The sequence below is a fragment of the Oncorhynchus mykiss genome, chromosome 1 (assembly GCF_057628025.1).
Source record: "Oncorhynchus mykiss isolate SJ-2025 chromosome 1, ASM5762802v1, whole genome shotgun sequence".
Taxonomy (NCBI): Eukaryota; Metazoa; Chordata; class Actinopteri; order Salmoniformes; family Salmonidae; genus Oncorhynchus; species Oncorhynchus mykiss.
Genome location: NC_143022.1, coordinates 88,601,276 through 88,622,526, shown reverse-complemented (window position 1 = coordinate 88,622,526; position 21,251 = coordinate 88,601,276). Strand labels below are relative to the sequence as shown.

General features: G+C 43.7%; 1 protein-coding gene across 4 annotated transcripts in view; it reads left to right on the top strand.

The window, feature by feature from the left end:
• The window catches only part of LOC110519057 (uncharacterized), a 273,392-nt gene that overhangs the window by 207,831 nt on the left and 44,310 nt on the right, over positions 1–21,251 (top strand). For all 4 annotated transcript variants that reach the window (XM_090243315.1, XM_090243313.1, XM_090243317.1 and 1 more), the window contains 8 exons: positions 2,687–2,737; positions 3,389–3,433; positions 7,859–7,885; positions 11,444–11,497; positions 12,577–12,621; positions 14,631–14,675; positions 14,954–15,016; positions 17,008–17,043. In XM_090243315.1, coding sequence (XP_090099441.1) covers positions 2,687–2,737; positions 3,389–3,433; positions 7,859–7,885; positions 11,444–11,497; positions 12,577–12,621; positions 14,631–14,675; positions 14,954–15,016; positions 17,008–17,043 — 366 coding nt within the window. The remainder of the gene's footprint in view (positions 1–2,686; positions 2,738–3,388; positions 3,434–7,858; positions 7,886–11,443; positions 11,498–12,576; positions 12,622–14,630; positions 14,676–14,953; positions 15,017–17,007; positions 17,044–21,251) is intronic.

Sequence of the window (21,251 nt, the reverse complement as noted above, 5' to 3'; positions counted from 1 at the left end):
GCAGTAGTATCTAACAGTGTAGTAGTATCTAACAGTGCAGTAGTATCTAACGGTGCAGTAGTATCTAACAGTGCAGTAGTATCTAACAGTGTAGTAGTATCTAACAGTGCAGTAGTGTCTAACAGTGCAGTAGTGTCTAACAGTGCAGTAGTATCTAACAGTGCAGTAGTGTCTAACAGTGCAGTAGTATCTAACAGTGCAGTAGTATCTAACAGTGTAGTAGTATCTAACAGTGCAGTAGTGTCTAACAGTGCAGTAGTGTCTAACAGTGCAGTAGCATCTAACAGTGCAGTAGCATCTAACAGTGCAGTAGTATCTAACAGTGTAGTAGTGTCTAACAGTGCAGTAGTATCTAACAGTGCAGTAGTATCTAACAGTGCAGTAATGTCTAACAGTGCAGTACTATTTAACAGTGCAGTAGCATCTAACAGTGCAGTAGTGTCTAACAGTGCAGTAGCATCTAACAGTGCAGTAGTATCTAACAGTGCAGTAGTATCTAACAGTGCAGTAGTATCTAACAGTGCAGTAGTATCTAACAGTGCAGTAGTGTCTAACAGTGCAGTAGCATCTAACAGTGCAGTAGTGTCTAACAGTGCAGTAGCATCTAACAGTGCAGTAGTATCTAACAGTGCAGTAGTATCTAACAGTGCAGTAGTGTCTAACAGTGCAGTAGTATCTAACAGTGCAGTAGTATCTAACAGCGCAGTAGTATCTAACAGTGCAGTAGTGTCTAACAGTGCAGTAGTGTCTATCAGTGCAGTAGTATCTAACAGTGCAGTAGTATCTAACGGTGCAGTAGTATCTAACTGTGCAGTAGTATCTAACAGTGCAGTAGTATCTAAAAGTGATTCACAAAATATACACAAATCTAAAAGTAAAAGAATGGAATTAAGAAATGTATTAATATTAGATTGAGCAATATTGGAGTGGCATTGACTAAAATACAGTAGAATAGAATAAAGTATATAGAAATGAGATGAGTAAAGCAGTATGAAACCATTATTAAAGTGGCCAGTGTTCCAGTATTAAAGTGGCCAGTCATTCCATGTCTATGTATATATGTCAGCAGCCTCTGCAGGGTTGAGGTACCAGGTGGAAGCCGGCTAGTGGTGGCTGTTTAACAGTCTGATGGCCTTGGGATAGAAGCTGTTGTTATTCAGTCTCTCGTCCCAGCTTTGGAGGGCAGGTAGAAATGTTATTGAGTCACCATGTTCATGTTACTTCTGGGGACACTGGAGCAAAACCAAAAGGAGTGTTTCTTATTGGACACGTACAAAGCGAGTACTTCCTGTTTCACTCCGTTATGGAGGGGTTTCTTCCGCTTTGTGCCTACTTAATACAACCCACTTACTGTGTTGGAGGAAAGGGTTAATGAATGAACTTCAGTACTGTAAATTCTTTAAATTGCACAAATCTAGCAAAAGCTTAGGGCCACAGATTTCCTTCAAACTTAAAACCTGTTCTCCTGAAGATACTCTGATGCTGTGGTTAGTTCAGCGCTGTCTTGCAGCCGTTTAGCTTTGCCTCAGATTACACACTGATGACAGACAGCACATACACTGAGTAGTGGAGAGGAGACCGGGGGCTACACCCCCCCCCCCCCCCCCCCCGCCCTGGCCCTATAAACGCTAGTCAGGCAGGACTATACAGACTATCTCTGGTATATCCAGGCTACTCCTCAAGCCATCAGGATGTTGTAGTTGCTGCTGCTATAATATTTCCCCCAGATACACTAGTTAGACTGCGGCCCAAATGGCACCTTATTCATTATATAGTGCACTACTTTTTACCTGAGACCTTAAGTGGGGCACTATAGGGGATAGGGTGCCATTTGGTACTCACATTAGTGTTTGAATCTACAGAGGCCGGTGGGTTAAACAAGTGTTACTGCTCTCCTCTTTTGTTTAGTGATCACCAAGCAGCCCCATATATTGATATCTCCATGTAGTGATCACCAGGCAGCCCCAGATATTGATCTCTCCATGTAGTGATCACCAGGCAGCCCCAGATATTGATCTCTCCATGTAGTGATCACCAGGCAGCCCAAGATATTGATCTCTCTGTGTAGTGATCACCAGCCAGCCCCATATATTGATCTCTCCATGTAGTGATCACCAGGCAGCCCCATATATTGATCTCTCCATGTAGTGATCACCAGGCAGCCTCAGATATTGATCTATCCATGTAGTGATCACCAGGCAGCCTCAGATATTGATCTCTCCATGTACTGCTCACCAGGCAGCCTCAGATATTGATCACTCCATGTAGTGATCACCAGGCAGCCTCAGATATTGATCTCTCCAAGTAGTGATCACCAGGCAGCCCCAGATATTGATCTCTCCATGTAGTGATCACCAGGCAGCCTCAGATATTGATCTCTCCATGTAGTGATCACCAGGCAGCCCCAGATGTTTATCTATCCCATGTTGCATTTAAGGGCTTATGAACAAAGTAATACTGTCTGCCTGGTCCAGGCCTACAGGACTGACTGTTAGACTAGAGGCACAGAAAACACTCAGGCAGACACACACACACACACACACACACACACACACACACACACACACACACACACACACACACACACACACACACACACACACACAAGACCTTTTGAAGTGTGTAAGGCTAGAAGTGTGTTAACGGAGGAGAAAGCTGGCTCTGACTGAGATGTGTGTGTTTGCAGGGTGTCCCCTATGTGGAGGGCAATGGGATGAGCAGTCTGTACAAACTGCAGGTAAGAACTCTGTACTCATCCTCATCAGGTGTCAGGTGTTGCCGACGATGCAACTAGCATCACAGTGCTAGTCAACAGTTGTTGCTCATAGTCTGTTGATTGTTTGTTGAGCATCGGTAGGGTGACCCTCAAAGTAAAGGTTACCACATTCCCCTATATACCGTAGGCTACTGTAGATACCATATCATCAGACACCCTGTCATCAGATACCATGTAACCAGATTCCATATCATCAGATACCATGTAATCAGATACCATGTCATCAGATACCCTGTAATCAGATACCATGTCATCAGATACCATGTAATCAGATACCATGTCATCAGATACCCTGTAATCAGATACCATGTCATCAGATACCCTGTAATCAGATACCATGTCATCAGATACCCTGTAATCAGATACCATGTCATCAGATACCCTGTAATCAGATACCCTGTCATCAGATACCATGTAATCAGATACCCTGTAATCAGATACCATGTCATCAGATACCCGGTAATCAGATACCATATCATCAGATACCATATCATCAGATACCTTGTAATCAGATACCCAGTAATCAGATACCATGTCATCAGATACCATATAATCAGATACCATGTCATCATTGTGTTGAATGTTATGATGATAATACTAGTTTCTCCACAGAGTGGAGGAGCCATCTCAGGACCCCCTGGAGCACCAGGTGCACCAGTAAGTATCTCATCCTCTACTGTCTCATCATCCATCCTCCTACTGTCACATAATCCTGCTGTATCATCCTCCTTCTATCTCATCATCCATCCTTCTTCTGTATCATCATCCTACTGTCTCATCCTCCTTCTGTCTCATCATTCTACTGTATCATTCTCCTTCTGTATCATCCTCCTACTGTCTCATCCTCCTTTTGTCTCATCATCCATCTGTCCCCTTCTCCAACCGTATCATCCTCCTTCTGTTTCATCCTCCTACTATCTCATCCTCCTACTGTCTCATCATCCATCCTCCTTTTGTCTCATCATCTTGCTGTCTCATCATCCTACTGTCTCATCATCCATCCTACTACTGTATCATCATCCTACTGTCTCATCCTCCTTCTGTCTCATCCTCCTACTGTCTCATCATCCAGCTGTCTCATCATCCATCTGTCCCCTTCTCCAACCGTATCATCCTCCTTCTGTCACATCATCCTACTGTCTCATCATCCAGCTGTCTCATCATCCATCTGTCCCCTTCTCCAACCGTATCATCCTCCTTCTGTCTCATCCTCCTACTATCTCATCGTCCTACTGTCTCATCATCCATCCTCCTTCTGTCTCATCATCTTGCTGTCTCATCATCCTACTGTCTCATCCTCCTTCTGTCTCATCATCCTGCTGTCTCATCATCCTACTGTCTCATCATCCATCCTACTACTGTATCATCATCCTACTGTCTCATCATCCTACTGTCTCATCGTCCTGCTGTCTCATCATCCATCATCCTGTCTCATCATCCTGCTGTCTCATCATCCTGCTGTCTCATCATCCATCCTCCTACTGTCTCATCATCCTGCTGTCTCATCATCCTACTGTCTCATCATCCTACTGTCTCATCATCCATCCTCCTTCTGTCTTATCATCCTACTGTCTCATCATCCTACTGTATCATCATCCTACTGTTTCATCCTTCTACATCTCCTTTTGTCTCATCATCCTGCTTTCTCATCATCCTACTGTCTCATCATCCTGCTGTCTCATCATCCTGCTGTCTCATCATCCTGCTGTCTCATCATCCTACTCTCTCATCATCCTGCTGTCTCATCATCCATCCTCCTACTGTCTCATCATCCTTCTGTCTCATCATCCTGCTGTCTCATCATCCATCATCCTACTGTCTCATCATCCTACTGTCTCATCATCCTAATGTCTCATCATCCTACTGTCTCATCATCCTAATGTCTCATCATCCTACTGTCTCATCATCCTGCTGTCTCATCATCCATCATTCTACTGTCTCATCATCCATCCTCCTACTGTCTCATCTTCCTGCTGTCTCATCATCCTACTGTCTCATGATCCATCCTCCTACTGTCTCATCATCCTGCTTTCTCATCATCCTACTGTCTCATCATCCTGCTGTCTCATCATCATACTGTCTCATCATCCATCCTCATACTGTCTCATCATTCTGCTGTCTCATCATCCTATTGTCTCATCATCCATCCTCATACTGTCTCATCATCCTACTGTCACATCATCCTACTGTCTCATCATCCTGCTGTCTCATCATCCTACTGTCTCATCGTCCTGCTGTCTCATCATCCTACTGTCTCATCATCCTGCTGTCTCATCATCCTACTGTCTCATAATCCATCCTCCTACTGTCTCATCATCCTGCTGTCTCATCATCCTACTGTCTCATCATCCATCCTCCTACTGTCTCATCATCCTACTGTCTCATCATCCTGCTGTCTCATCATCCTACTGTCTCATCATCCATCCTCCTTCTGTCTCATCATCTTACTGTCTCATCATCCTACTGTCTCGTCATCCATCCTCCTACTGTATCATCCTCCTTCTGTCTCATCATCCTACTGTCTCATCATCCTAATTTCTCATCATCCATCATCCTACTGTCTCATCATCCTACTGTCTCATCATCCATCATCCTTCTGTTATATCATCCTACTGTCTCATCATCCATCATCCTACTGTCTCATCATCCTTCTGTCTCATCATCCTACTGTCTCATCATCCATCATCCTACTGTCTCATCATCCATCATCCTACTGTCTCATCATCCTACTGTCTCATCATCCGACTGTCTCATCATCCATCATCCTACTGTCTCATCATCCTACTGTCTCATCATCCATAATCCTTCTGTCTCATCATCCTACTGTCTCATCATCCATCATCCTACTGTCTCATCATCCGACTGTCTCATCATCCATCATCCTACTGTCTCATCATCCATCATCCTACTGTCTCATCATCCTACTGTCTCATCATCCGACTGTCTCATCATCTATCATCCTACTGTCTCATCATCCTACTGTCTCATCATCCATAATCCTTCTGTCTCATCATCCTACTGTCTCATCATCCATCATCCTACTGTCTCATCATCCGACTGTCTCATCATCCATCATCCTACTGTCTCATCATCCTTCTGTCTCATCATCCTACTGTCTCATCATCCTAATTTGTTGTACTGTACTGTACTGTACTGTACTGTACTGTCAGGAACCAGACATGTATTCAGATCCTGTGTACTGTACTGTCAGGGTCTGAAACACACAGGACATACTTTATCATCCTAAGAGTAGCTGTCATCTCCTTCACTGTCTCCAGCCCTCTAGTAAGACTCAGTCATGTTCAGTGAGAGCTCACTGGTGGAGAGAGACTGACAGAGAGAGACTGACAGAGAGAGACTGACAGAGAGAGACTGACAGAGAGAGACTGACAGAGAGAGACTGACAGAGAGAGACTGACAGAGAGAGAGAGAGAGAGAGAGACTGACAGAGAGAGAGAGACTGACAGAGAGAGAGAGAGACTGACACAGAGAGAGAGAGACTGACACAGCGAGAGAGACAGAGACTGAGAGAGAGAGAGAGAGAGACTCAGAAACTGAGAGAGAGAGAGAGAGAGAGAGAGAGAGAGAGAGAGAGAGAGACTCAGAAACTGAGAGAGAGAGAGAGAGAGAGACTCAGAGAGAGAGAGAGAGAGAGAACACTGTCTGAGCAGTGGCCTGACTCTGTTCTCTCTGCATTGTGCCTCTGTGGCGAGGTGTGGTGACCTGATTTACTTATCAAAGCCACTGAGCTCTGCCCTTATCAGTCTGTCTGTAATCTACCTACAACCCTAGGAGACTTTACCTCTTCCATCATAACGCACAGACACTCCGCTCATAGGACCTGCAGGGGTCCACAAAGAGAACTCCCTACCCAGGGACCACAGTAGAATCTCTGGGGAGCATTGCTCTGTGCTGTGCTGTCTGTCTGTCTGCATCTAACATGTACAGTACTGCTGGGTATATCATGAAGTGGTTTTGCACTCCCAGAGATCATTTACTGAATGTTAAATATATTACCTGTCAGGTATTTTAACTGTTTGTAATGTACACTTGTTACATTTATTTTTCTTAAATGTAATGTATTTAATGTCAATTGTAATAGTTTATAATGTCATTTTAGGTCTGAGTTGGACCCTAGGAAGATTAGCTGTCGCCATGGCATCAGTTAACAGGGATCCTAATGAAACATTCAATTAATTCTAGAAGAATTAAGAAATAATTAAAATGACGAGTTAAAATGGAGAAAGCAACAGGCTACAGTAAATTATACAACATGTCCATTTTAGTTTAGTTCCAGTTAGATTTTGCTGTTTGTTTTATGTCTCTAATTGTTTACATTTTTTGCACGCTGTTAACTTTTATTGACAATAAGTCTGACTTTATGACTATAACTGTACAGCTGCCAGTGTATATGAACAGTACAGTCATTTCCTGTATTAAACCTGACACTTTCCAAAAGTTAAAGTAATTGATGCTAAAAGTCTTAACAACAAAAAAGCCATATCTCTGTTAACCCAGTTAAAAATCTCTGAAAGGGTTTTAGAAGGGCCTCCCAAGTGAAGCAGGGATCTAAGGCACTGGATCACAATGCTTGAGGCGTCACTACAGACCCGGGTTCGATCCCAGGCTGTGTCTCAACCAGCCGTGAAAGGGAGTCCCATAGGATGGCGCACAATTGGCCCAGCGTCGTCCTGGTTACGGGGGGAGGGGGGGCTTTACTTGGCTCATCGCACTCTAGCGACTCCTTGTGGTGGGCCGGGTGCCTGCAGGCTGACTCCGGTCGTCAGTTGAACGGTGTTTCCTCCGACACATTGGTGCAGCTGGCTTCCGGGTTAAGCGGGCGCTAAGAAGTGCGGTTTGGCGGGTTATGTTTCGGAGGATGCATGACTCGACCTTTGCCTCCTGAGCACGTTGGGGAGTTGCAGCGATGAGACAAAGATCGAAATTGGGGATAAAAAGGGAGTAAAAATAAAATGTCTTAAAAGATTGAATACATTTCTAAAGGGTCTTATGTAAAAGGTCTTCTATATATGACTTTGTAAGTGGAGTGATTGCCTTCCACTGTCTCTTTCTTCTGTATAGGGGCCCAAAGGAGACGAGGGAAGAGTGGTGAGTTGAAATCTTTTCATTCTAGGGAATATATTTTATTGAAAGTGTTTCTCACCTGTTTTCATATGCAGTCCAACAGAACTAGCAAAGGAAATCATTTCAACTACTTTATCTGGGCTTGATTGAGTTTGATTGGCACAATGGAACCAATAGAAGAGTCGCAGAACTGCCAAACCCTCCCGTCCTGCACTGCCGACAGGCTAAAGCAAACGCTGGCTAAAGCAAACGTATTTGAAAGATTTCAAACAGTATTTGAACCCAGGTCGGTTCTCCAATACAGTCTCTATGGTTCACTTCAACATAAGTCCCTCCACTCTGGAGCTGGGAACACAAAATAAAATAATGATCACGTCTCCTCTTGCCACAATCAAATGACTGTTCTATATTGTCTGGCCTGTGGGAGACAATGAACCCTCTTTGCTCTCTGTCTACTGTAACTCCACACACACACATTAAGAGAGAGAGAGAGAGAGACACACACACTCTCTCTCTCCCTCTCTCTCCTCTCTCTCTCTCTCTCTCTCTCTCGCACACATATATACACACACACACACTCTGTCTATCTCTCTCTCTCACACATACACACACACACACACTCTGTGTCTCTCTCTTTCTCTCTCTCTCACTCACACACACAAACACACACACACACACTGTCTCTCTCTCTCTCTCTCTCTCACACACACACACACACATAAACACACACACATAGACTGTTTCGGACACACACACACACACACACACACACACACACACCAAGGAATGGAAACAATACAACTCCTCTCTTCTGGTATCAACTTGAATTCTCCATCTCTTTCTCTGTCCTCGTGGGGCCAATTGCATTTTTTATTGTTTTGCTGCGGTGCGATTTCTCACTGGGGATGTTAATTTGACATTTGAATAAATTGTGTGAGCTGCGGTTCCTGGTGCTGCGGCTCGGTCGGTGGAATTGCCCCAATCCGTCTCATGCACACACACACACACACACACACACACACACACACACACACAGACACACACACACACACACACACACACACACACACACACACACAGACACAGACACAGACACAGACACACACACACAGACACAGACACAGACACAGACACAGACACAGACACAGACACACACAGACACACACACACACACACACACACACAGACACACACACACACACACAGACACACACAGACACGTACACACACACACACACACAGACACACACACACACACACACACACACACAGACACACACACACACACACACAGACACACACACAGAATCACGTACACACACGCACACGCACACACAGACACGCACACACACACACACACGCACACACACACACACACACACACACACACACACACAGACACACACACACAGACACTAACATGTACACACACACACAGACAATCACAGACACGTACACAGACACACACAGACACACACAGAAACACTCACACACAGAAACACTCACACACAGACACACACAGGATCACTCACACACACACACACACACACCAAATTGCCCCAATCCGTCTCACCACAGCTGATCCCCGGCGGCGATCCCGATCTGTCCCGTTCCACTCTAAGCCACACTATGTTATTCATGACAATCTACATGTGTGATAATTACCTGCCCCATCCATCTACGTCAGAGCAGAGGACAGAGCAGGCCTTGGCCCTACAGTAGTGTGTAATACCATTTCTCCATGGCACATACAGTAGAGCCAGACCAGACCAATAGAAGGGGGAGGAGGGATGTGTATTTCTACTGTAGTAAAGGAGGCAGACCAGACCAATAGAAGGGGGAGGAGGGATGTGTATTTCTACTGTAGTAAAGGAGACCGACCAGACCAATAGAAGGGGAGAAGGGATGTGTATTTATACTGTAGTAAAGGAGGCAGACCAGACCAATAGAAGGGGGAGGAGGGATGTGTATTTCTACTGTAGTAAAGGAGACCGACCAGACCAATAGAAGGGGAGAAGGGATGTGTATTTATACTGTAGTAAAGGAGACAGACCAGACCAATAGAAGGGGGAGGAGGGATGTGTATTTCTACTGTAGTAAAGGAGACCGACCAGACCAATAGAAGGGGAGAAGGGATGTGTATTTATACTGTAGTAAAGGAGGCCGACCAGACCAATAGAAGGGGAGAAGGGATGTGTATTTATACTGTAGTAAAGGAGGCAGACCAGACCAATAGAAGGGGGAGGAGGGATGTGTATTTATACTGTAGTAAAGGAGACAGACCAGACCAATAGAAGGGGAGAAGGGATGTGTATTTCTACTGTAGTAAAGGAGGCAGATCAGACCAATAGAAGGGGGAGGAGGGATGTGTATTTCTACTGTAGTAAAGGAGACAGACCAGACCAATAGAAGGGGGAGGAGGAATGTGTATTTCTACTGTAGTAAAGGAGACAGACCAGACCAATAGAAGGGGAGAAGGGATGTGAATTTATACCGTAGTAAAGGAGACAGACCAGACCAATAGAAGGGGAGAAGGGATGTGTATTTATACTGTAGTAAAGGAGACAGACCAGACCAATAGAAGGGGGAGGAGGGATGTGTATTTCTACTGTAGTAAAGGAGAACCGACCAGACCAATAGAAGGGGAGAAGGGATGTGTATTTATACTGTAGTAAAGGAGACAGACCAGACCAATAGAAGGGGGAGGAGGGATGTGTATTTATACTGTAGTAAAGGAGACAGACCAGACCAATAGAAGGGGGAGGAGGGATGTGTATTTATACTGTAGTAAAGGAGACAGACCAGACCAATAGAAGGGGGAGGAGGGATGTGTATTTCTACTGTAGTAAAGGAGACAGACCAGACCAATAGAAGGGGGAGGAGGGATGTGTATTTATACTGTAGTTAAGGAGGCAGACCAGACCAATAGAAGGGGGAGGAGGGATGTGTATTTATACTGTAGTAAAGGAGACAGACCAGACCAATAGAAGGGGAGAAGGGATGTGAATTTCTACTGTAGTAAAGGAGACAGACCAGACCAATAGAAGGGGAGAAGGGATGTGAATTTCTACTGTAGTAAAGGAGAAAGACCCAAATAAGCTGCTGACTGCCTGCAATGAGAGATAAATCTGCAGTCTTATAGATAGTTCTATCTTGAAGTAAAAACGTATCACAATCAGTCTACTGTTTTGAAAGGTGATCTCCTATACCAACATACCTTGTTCTCCATCCTTCACACCATACTCCATCTCTCTCTCATCTCTCCATCTCTCTCTCTCTATCTTTATCCTTCTCTCTCTCTCTCTCTCTCTCTATATCTTTCTTTCTTTCTCTCTCTCTCTCTCTCTCTCTCTCTTTCTCCCTCTCTCTCTCACTCACTCACTCACTCACTCAATCACTCACTCTCTCACTCACTCACTCACTCACTCAATCACTCTCTCACTCTCTCACTCACTCACTCATTCACTCACTCACTCACTCACTCACTCAATCACTCAATCACTCTCTCACTCTCTCACTCACTCACTCAATCACTCACTCACTCACACTGTCCTAGACTAACTACTCTGTGTTATGTTCCAGGGAGATCCCGGATCCATTGGTTTACCAGGACTAGAAGGACTACCTGGAGCCAAGGTAAGCCACATACAGCCCCCCTGTAGCCTTTATACAGTACTGAGCCAAGCCGAGCCGAGCCAAGCCGAGCTGAGACGGCGCTTGCGGACCATCCTCATCCTGCATGACCTCACCAGATTACATATAGGAAATAGGAAATATGAGGGGGGTGTGAGGGGGTGTGGTATATGGCCATTATACCACGTCTAAGGGCTGTTCTGGATACAACCGTTAGCCGTGGTACGTTGGCCGTATACCACAAATCTCCAAGGTGCCTTATTGCTATTATAAACTGGTTACCAACGTAACTAGAGCAGTGGGGAAAGGGTAATAACTAGCAGGACACTACCGTCAGTAACATACTGTAACATACTGATGTAGATGACCTTGGAATGGGGGTTACAGCTCTATGTGTCTGTGTAACATCCCTCACACCTCTAGGTCTTAATCTAGATGTCAAGGCTAGAGCGCGCGTCTGTCCTTCCTTCAGGGAGCTGTCGTCAAAGAGTTATGGCGATATCGTTCAGACACATACACACCTCATATTACAGACAAATGGCCAAGTGCTCAACACTGCTGCTTTTATTTGACACTAAAGGTTAAGGAGAGTTTGTTTCTGATAGATCCACAGCAACACTTCAACAAGAGGTTATGTCTGTCTGAATACAAGTGTATGGACTAGAATAGAATAGTCTCAGAATGGGCTTTGAAAGACAAGTCCTGAGAGATGCATAAACATAACCATGATGCTTCTCTATGGAGCTTCTCTGTCTGTCTCTGTTCTTGTTTCAAACCTCATGGTGATTTGTTTTTTTCATTATATAGTTGTATAAAAGGCTGTATGTTGCTGTAGGTTTGAGTTGTATAAAAGGCTGTATGTTGCTGTAGGTTTGAGTTGTATAAAAGGCTGTATGTTGCTGTAGGTTTGAGTTGTATAAAAGGCTGTATGTTGCTGTAGGTTTGAGTTGTATAAAAGGCTGTATGTTGCTGTAGGTTTGAGTTGTATAAAAGGCTGTATGTTGCTGTAGGTTTGAGTTGTATAAAAGGCTGTATTTTGCTATAGGTTTGAGTTGTATAAAAGGCTGTATTTTGTCCTGTAGGGTGATCTGGGGATGCCTGGAGCCCCTGGAATACCTGGGCCTTCAGTAAGTAGTACTTTTAATGATCTGCACACAACAGAAGGATGCCGTGAATCTTCCATTTGTTCGCGCTCTTTTGCTGCACTTGATGCTGGCTACAGAAAACATCACGGCTGTCTGTGGAAATGATAACATGTCATGGACATTGACTTCCCAAATCTATAAGAAATGACAGACAGAACACAGTGAAACTATAGTAGTATCCCCAGTGAACAACGCTTCATATGAAGAGATGTAATACTATACCCAGTGAACAGTCCTTCAGATGTAATACTATACCCAGTGAACAGTCCTTCAGATGTAACACTATACCCAGTGAACAATCCTTCAGATGTAATACTATACCCAGTGAACAGTCCCTCAGATGTAATACTATACCCAGTTAACAGTCCTTCAGATGTAATACTATACCCAGTGAACAGTCCTTCAGATGTAATACTATACCCAGTGAACAGTCCTTCAGATGTAATACTATACCCAGTGAACAGTCCTTCAGATGTAATACTATACCCAGTGAACAACGCTTCATATGAAGAGATGTAATACTATACCCAGTGAACAGTCCTTCAGATGTAATACTATACCCAGTGAACAGTCCTTCAGATGTAATACTATACCCAGTGAACAGTCCTTCAGATGTAATACTATACCCAGTGAACAGTCCTTCAGATGTAATACTATACCCAGTGAACAGTCCTTCAGATGTAATACTATACCCAGTGAACAGTCCCTCAGATGTAATACTATACCCAGTGAACAGTCCCTCAGATGTAATACTATACCCAGTGAACAGTCCCTCAGATGTAATACTATACCCAGTGAACAGTCCCTCAGATGTAATACTATACCCAGTGAACAACGCTTCAAATGAACAGATGTAATACTATACCCAGTGACCAGTCCTTCAGATGTAACACTATACCCAGTGAACAACGCTTCATATGAAGAGATGTAATACTATACCCAGTGAACAGTCCCTCAGATGTAATACTATACCCAGTGAACAGTCCTTCAGATGTAATACTATACCCAGTGAACAGTCCTTCAGATGTAACACTATACCCAGTGAACAGTCCTTCAGATGTAATACTATACCCAGTGAACAGTCCTTCAGATGTAATACTATACCCAGTGAACAACGCTTCATATGAAGAGATGTAATACTATACCCAGTGAACAGTCCTTCAGATGTAATACTATACCCAGTGAACAGTCCCTCAGATGTAATACTATACCCAGTGAACAGTCCCTCAGATGTAATACTATACCCAGTGAACAACGCTTCATATGAAGAGATGTAATACTATACCCAGTGAACAGTCCCTCAGATGTAATACTATACCCAGTGAACAACGCTTCAAATGAACAGATGTAATACTATACCCAGTGAACAGTCCTTCAGATGTAATACTATACCCAGTGACCAGTCCTTCAGATGTAATACTATACCCAGTGAACAGTCCTTCAGATGTAATACTATACCCAGTGACCAGTCCTTCAGATGTAATACTATACCCAGTGAACAGTCCCTCAGATGTAATACTATACCCAGTGAACAGTCCCTCAGATGTAATACTATACCCAGTGAACAGTCCCTCAGATGTAATACTATACCCAGTGAACAGTCCCTCAGATGTAATACTATACCCAGTGAACAGTCCTGCAGATGTAATACTATACCCAGTGAACAGTCCCTCAGATGTAATACTATACCCAGTGAACAGTCCCTCAGATGTAATACTATACCCAGTGAACAGTCCTGCAGATGTAATACTATACCCAGTGAACAGTCCTTCAGATGTAATACTATACCCAGTGAACAGTCCTTCAGATGTAATACTATACCCAGTCAACAGTCCTTCAGATGTACACCCACTTAGAGGGCTGTAGTACAGTAATACCTGCTGGACAGGACAGCGTTGAGGTGCTAGCTAACGTAGATGGCTAGATATATAAGACCTGTCTGAGAAGCTGTTTAATGTGTGGTGTTCTCATCCTGTCTGTGTGATTGACAGGGGAAACCTGGAGCTCGCGGTGATTCGGGGATCCCTGGGGAACCGGTAAGTAAGCCGGATGCTTTTCTCTCTCTCTCTCTCTCTCTCTCGCTCTCTCTCGCTCTCTCCCTCTCTCTCACACACTCTCTCGATCTCTCTCTCTCTCTCTCTCTCTCTCTCTCTCTCTCTCTCTCTCTCTCTCTCTCTCTCTCGCTCTCTATCTCTCTCTCTCTCTCTCTCTCTCTCTCTCTCTGTCAGCTGTCAGTCAAAGGCATCCCTACTTCTCTCTGTCACACACACACACACAGTAACAGTGACATATATGACTGTTTATTCCCTGACAGGGTGAGAGGGGCCCGCTGGGGGAGACAGGATTCCCAGGTCCTGAGGGACCCCAAGGTGCTCCTGTAAGGATTTTACTTTACCTCTGCTCCTCTTTCCTCATACCCCTGATTAGATACCTACCCTCAACGGGAGATAGTCCATACACCTAGAACAAAAAGGTGCTTTAAAGAACCTTAAAGGGTTTTTCGCCTTTCCCATAGAAGAATCCTTTGAAGAACCCTTTTTGGTTCCAGGTTTAACCCTTTTGGGTTCCATGTAGGACCCTTTCTACATGTAACCCGAAAGGGTTCTACCTGGAACCAAAAAGGGTTCACCTTTGGGGACAGCCGAAGAACCCTTTTGGAACCTTTTTTCTAAGAGTGAACATGCAGAGCCAAGTGAAATGTCACTATATGTACAGTACATACAGGGCCTTTGGAAAGTATTCAGACCTCTTGACTTTTTCCACATTTTGTTACGTTACAGCCTTGTTCTAAAAATTGATTCAATTGTTATCCCCCCTCATCAATCTACACACAACACGCCATAACGACAAAGAAAAAACAGGTTTTTAGAAATGATCATTTGTCAACAACAAAAAATGAAATATGAAACATGTTTATTTAATCCATTTTAGAATAAGGCTGCAACGTAAGAAAACGTGGGAAAAGTCAAAAGGTCTGAATATGCAAATGTTACCAATGAACAGGATGGTTCCTACTTATTGCTGAGAGATGTGCAATGTTCCTATATGACTGTATAGGTTCAGACTGCCAGTATGCCGGTAGTATTAGGTTTGTAGACATAGTTTATATTGATAACAACACAGTCCCTCACATTGCAGAGCCAAGTGCTGTGTTACATTTACCATAGATGTCTGCATTTCCATATCAATGAAAGAGCTTGATTTAAGGGACAATCTGTTTAAATCTGGTTTAAATAAGCTTATTAGTCCAGGCTTGTTTTGCAGAACGATGACATTATTGTATGTTATTATCATCAGAAATGGCTTCTTTAGTTATAATTCCATCAGTCTGTAAGCAGAGAGTGGAACATTAGTGTTCACACAGCAATCACCATCGTTATCCCACGCTTCAGATATCCCATTAACTGTGGAGAGAGATTACTCAGTCTGTCACAAACGGCACCCTATTCCCTATATAGTGCACTACTTTGACCAGAGCCCTATTCCCTATATAGTACACTACTTTGACCAGAGCCTTATTCCCTATATAGTACACTACTTTGACCAGAGCCATATTCCCTATATAGTACACTACTTTGACCAGAGCCCTATTCCCTATATAGTACACTACTTTGACCAGAGCCCTATTCCCTATATAGTACACTACTTTGACCAGAGCCCTATTCCCTATATAGTACACTACTTTGACCAGAGCCCTATTCCCTATATAGTGCACTACTTTGACCAGAGCCCTATTCCCTATATAGTACACTACTTTGACCAGAGCCCTATTCCCTATATAGTACACTACTTTGACCAGAGCCCTATTCCCTATATAGTGCACTACTTTGACCAGAGCCCTATTCCCTATATAGTACACTACTTTGACCAGAGCCCTATTCCCTATATAGTACACTACTTTGACCAGAGCCCTATTCCCTATATAGTGCACTACTTTGACCAGAGCCCTATTCCCTATATAGTACACTACTTTGACCAGAGCCCTATTCCCTATATAGTACACTACTTTGACCAGAGCCCTATTCCCTATATAGTACACTACTTTGACCAGAGCCCTATTCCCTATATAGTACACTACTTTGACCAGAGCCCTATTCCCTATATAGTACACTACTTTGACCAGAGCCCTATTCCCTATATAGTACACTACTTTGACCAGAGCCCTATTCCCTATATAGTACACTGCTTTGACCAGAGCCCTATTCCCTATATAGTACATGACTGTATTGCAGTATATAGGGAATAGGGTGCCATTTGTGACGCATACCCAGAATGCACCAGGGCCGACCGGATGGAACGTTGGATTGTTGGAGTTGATATAAAATGTCTTTGTTTACCTTCTTTGTGTTCTGGTCGTTCCTTGAGCAGGGGAGGCCCGGGAAAGATGGACTTCCTGGGTACGAGGTGAGAGAGAATAACTTAGACATACATACATACATACATACATACATACATACATACACACATACATACATACATACATACATACATACATACATACATACACACATACATACATACATACACACATACATACACACATACATACATACATACATACATACATACATACATACATACATACATACATACATACATACATACATACACACACACACACACACACACACACACACACACACACACACACACACACACACACACACACACACACACACACACACACACACACACACACACACACATACATACACAATATGTCCCTCAACAAAAAGACGTACCAGCAGCATCCTTGACAGTAGTGCTGTTATCTAGCCCTTGAGCTACGGCATCACAACAGGTGCATTAAAACACTTCTATTTGCATATTAGACCATTGAACGATAACAACTCAAAGGTATCCTACATATGTTGGGCTGTGTTGACTTTTAGTCTTTGTATACTAACTAGACAGTTAATGCTGGGACGCAGTCATAGATAACTGTTCGTAATAAAGGGAAGAATGATCTATTTTCATATCCAGATAAGTGTTTGGATAAAACTTAGCGAGTAAAAAATAAAACAACTGCCACTGTGATCTCTACTGGAAATATCACTAGTTGTGTTTTGTACTCTGTCATATAACATCACTAGTTGTGTTTTATACTCTGTCATATAACATCACTAGTTGTGTTTTATACTCTGTCATATAACATCACTAGTTGTGTTTTATACTCTGTCATATAACATGTCTAGTTGTGTTTTATACTCTGTCATATAACATCACTAGTTGTGTTTTATACTCTGTCATATAACATGTCTAGTTGTGTTTTATACTCTGTCATATAACATCACTAGTTGTGTTTTATACTCTGTCATATAACATGTCTAGTTGTGTTTTATACTCTGTCATATAACATCACTAGTTGTGTTTTATACTCTGTCATATAACATGTCTAGTTGTGTTTTATACTCTGTCATATAACATCACTAGTTGTGTTTTATACTCTGTCATATAACATCACTAGTTGTGTTTTATACTCTGTCATATAACATCACTAGTTGTGTTTTATACTCTGTCATATAACATGTCTAGTTGTGTTTTATACTCTGTCATATAACATCACTAGTTGTGTTTTATACTCTGTCATATAACATGTCTAGTTGTGTTTTATACTCTGTCATATAACATCACTAGTTGTGTTTTATACTCTGTCATATAACATGTCTAGTTGTGTTTTATACTCTGTCATATAACATCACTAGTTGTGTTTTATACTCTGTCATATAACATGTCTAGTTGTGTTTTGTACTCTGTCATATAACATGTCTAGTTGTGTTTTGTACTCTGTCATATAACATCACTAGTTGTGTTTTATACTCTGTCATATAACATGTCTAGTTGTGTTTTGTACTCTGTCATATAACATCACTAGTTGTGTTTTATACTCTGTCATATAACATGACTAGTTGTGTTTTATACTCTGTCATATAACATCACTAGTTGTGTTTTGTACTCTGTCATATAAATCAAATCAAATCAAATCAAATTTTATTTGTCACATACACATGGTTAGCAGATGTTAATGCGAGTGTAGCGAAATGCTTGTGCTTCTAGTTCCGACAATGCAGTAATAACAAGTAATCTAACTAACAATTCCAAAACTACTGTCTTGTACACAGTGTAAGGGGATAAAGAATATGTACATAAGGATATATGAATGAGTGATGGTACAGAGCAGCATAGGCAAGATACAGTAGATGGTATCGGGTACAGTATGTACAAATGAGATGAGTATGTAAACAAAGTGGCATAGTATAGTATAAAGTGGCTAGTGATACATGTATTACATAAGGATACAGTCGATGATATAGAGTACAGTATATACGTATGCATATGAGATGAATAATGTAGGGTAAGTAACATTTATATAAGGTAGCATTGTTTAAAGTGGCTAGTGATATATTTACATCATTTCCCATCAATTCCCATTATTAAAGTGGCTGGAGTTGAGTCAGTGTCAGTGTGTTGGCAGCAGCCACTCAGTGTTAGTGGTGGCTGTTTAACAGTCTGATGGCCTTGAGATAGAAGCTGTTTTTCAGTCTCTCGGTCCCAGCTTTGATGCACCTGTACTGACCTCGCCTTCTGGATGATAGCGGGGTGAACAGGCAGTGGCTCGGGTGGTTGATGTCCTTGATGATCTTTATGGCCTTCCTGTGACATCGGGTGGTGTAGGTGTCCTGGAGGGCAGGTAGTTTGCCCCCGGTGATGCGTTGTGCAGACCTCACTACCCTCTGGAGAGCCTTACGGTTGAGGGCGGTGCAGTTGCCATACCAGGCGGTGATACAGCCCGCCAGGATGCTCTCGATTGTGCATCTGTAGAAGTTTGTGAGTGCTTTTGGTGACAAGCCGAATTTCTTCAGCCTCCTGAGGTTGAAGAGGCGCTGCTGCGCCTTCTTCACGATGCTGTCTGTGTGAGTGGACCAATTCAGTTTGTCTGTGATGTGTATGCCGAGGAACTTAAAACTTGCTACCCTCTCCACTACTGTTCCATCGATGTGGATAGGGGGGTGTTCCCTCTGCTGTTTCCTGAAGTCCACAATCATCTCCTTAGTTTTGTTGACGTTAAGTGTGAGGTTGTTTTCCTGACACCACACTCCGAGGGCCCTCACCTCCTCCCTGTAGGCCGTCTCATCGTTGTTGGTAATCAAGCCTACCACTGTTGTGTCGTCCGCAAACTTGATGATTGAGTTGGAGGCGTGCGTGGCCACGCAGTCGTGGGTGAACAGGGAGTACAGGAGAGGGCTCAGAACGCAACCTTGTGGGGCCCCAGTGTTGAGGATCAGCGGGGAGGAGATGTTGTTGCCTACCCTCACCACCTGGGGGCGGCCCGTCAGGAAGTCCAGTACCCAGTTGCACAGGGCGGGGTCGAGACCCAGGGTCTCGAGCTTGATGACGAGCTTGGAGGGTACTATGGTGTTGAATGCCGAGCTGTAGTCGATGAACAGCATTCTCACATAGGTATTCCTCTTGTCCAGATGGGTTAGGGCAGTGTGCAGTGTGGTTGAGATTGCATCGTCTGTGGACCTATTTGGGCGGTAAGCAAATTGGAGTGGGTCTAGGGTGTCAGGTAGGGTGGAGGTGATATGGTCCTTGACTAGTCTCTCAAAGCACTTCATGATGACGGATGTGAGTGCTACGGGGCGGTAGTCATTTAGCTCAGTTACCTTAGCTTTCTTGGGAACAGGAACAATGGTGGCCCTCTTGAAGCATGTGGGAACAGCAGACTGGTATAGGGATTGATTGAATATGTCCGTAAACACACCGGCCAGCTGGTCTGCGCATGCTCTGAGGGCGCGGCTGGGGATGCCATCTGGGCCTGCAGCCTTGCGAGGGTTAACACGTTTAAATGTCTTACTCACCTCGGCTGCAGTGAAGGAGAGACCGCATGTTTTCGTTGCAGGCCGTGTCAGTGGCACTGTATTGTCCTCAAAGCGGGCAAAAAAGTTATTTAGTCTGCCTGGGAGCAAGACATCCTGGTCCGTGACTGGGCTGGGTTTCTTCCTGTAGTCCGTGATTGACTGTAGACCCTGCCACATGCCTCTTGTGTCTGAGCCGTTGAATTGAGATTCTACTTTGTCTCTGTACTGGCGCTTAGCTTGTTTGATAGCCTTGCGGAGGGAATAGCTGCACTGTTTGTATTCGGTCATGTTACCAGACACCTTGCCCTGATTAAAAGCAGTGGTTCGCGCTTTCAGTTTCACACGAATGCTGCCATCAATCCACGGTTTCTGGTTAGGGAATGTTTTAATCGTTGCTATGGGAACGACATCTTCAACGCACGTTCTAATGAACTCGCACACCGAATCAGCGTATTCGTCAATGTTGTTATCTGACGCAATACGAAACATCTCCCAGTCCACGTGATGGAAGCAGTCTTGGAGTGTGGAGTCAGCTTGGTCGGACCAGCGTTGGACAGACCTCAGCGTGGGAGCCTCTTGTTTTAGTTTCTGTCTGTAGGCAGGGATCAACAAAATGGAGTCGTGGTCAGCTTTTCCGAAAGGGGGGCGGGGCAGGGCCTTATATGCGTCGCGGAAGTTAGAGTAACAATGGTCCAAGGTCTTTCCTCCCCTGGTTGCGCAATCGATATGCTGATAAAATTTGGGGAGTCT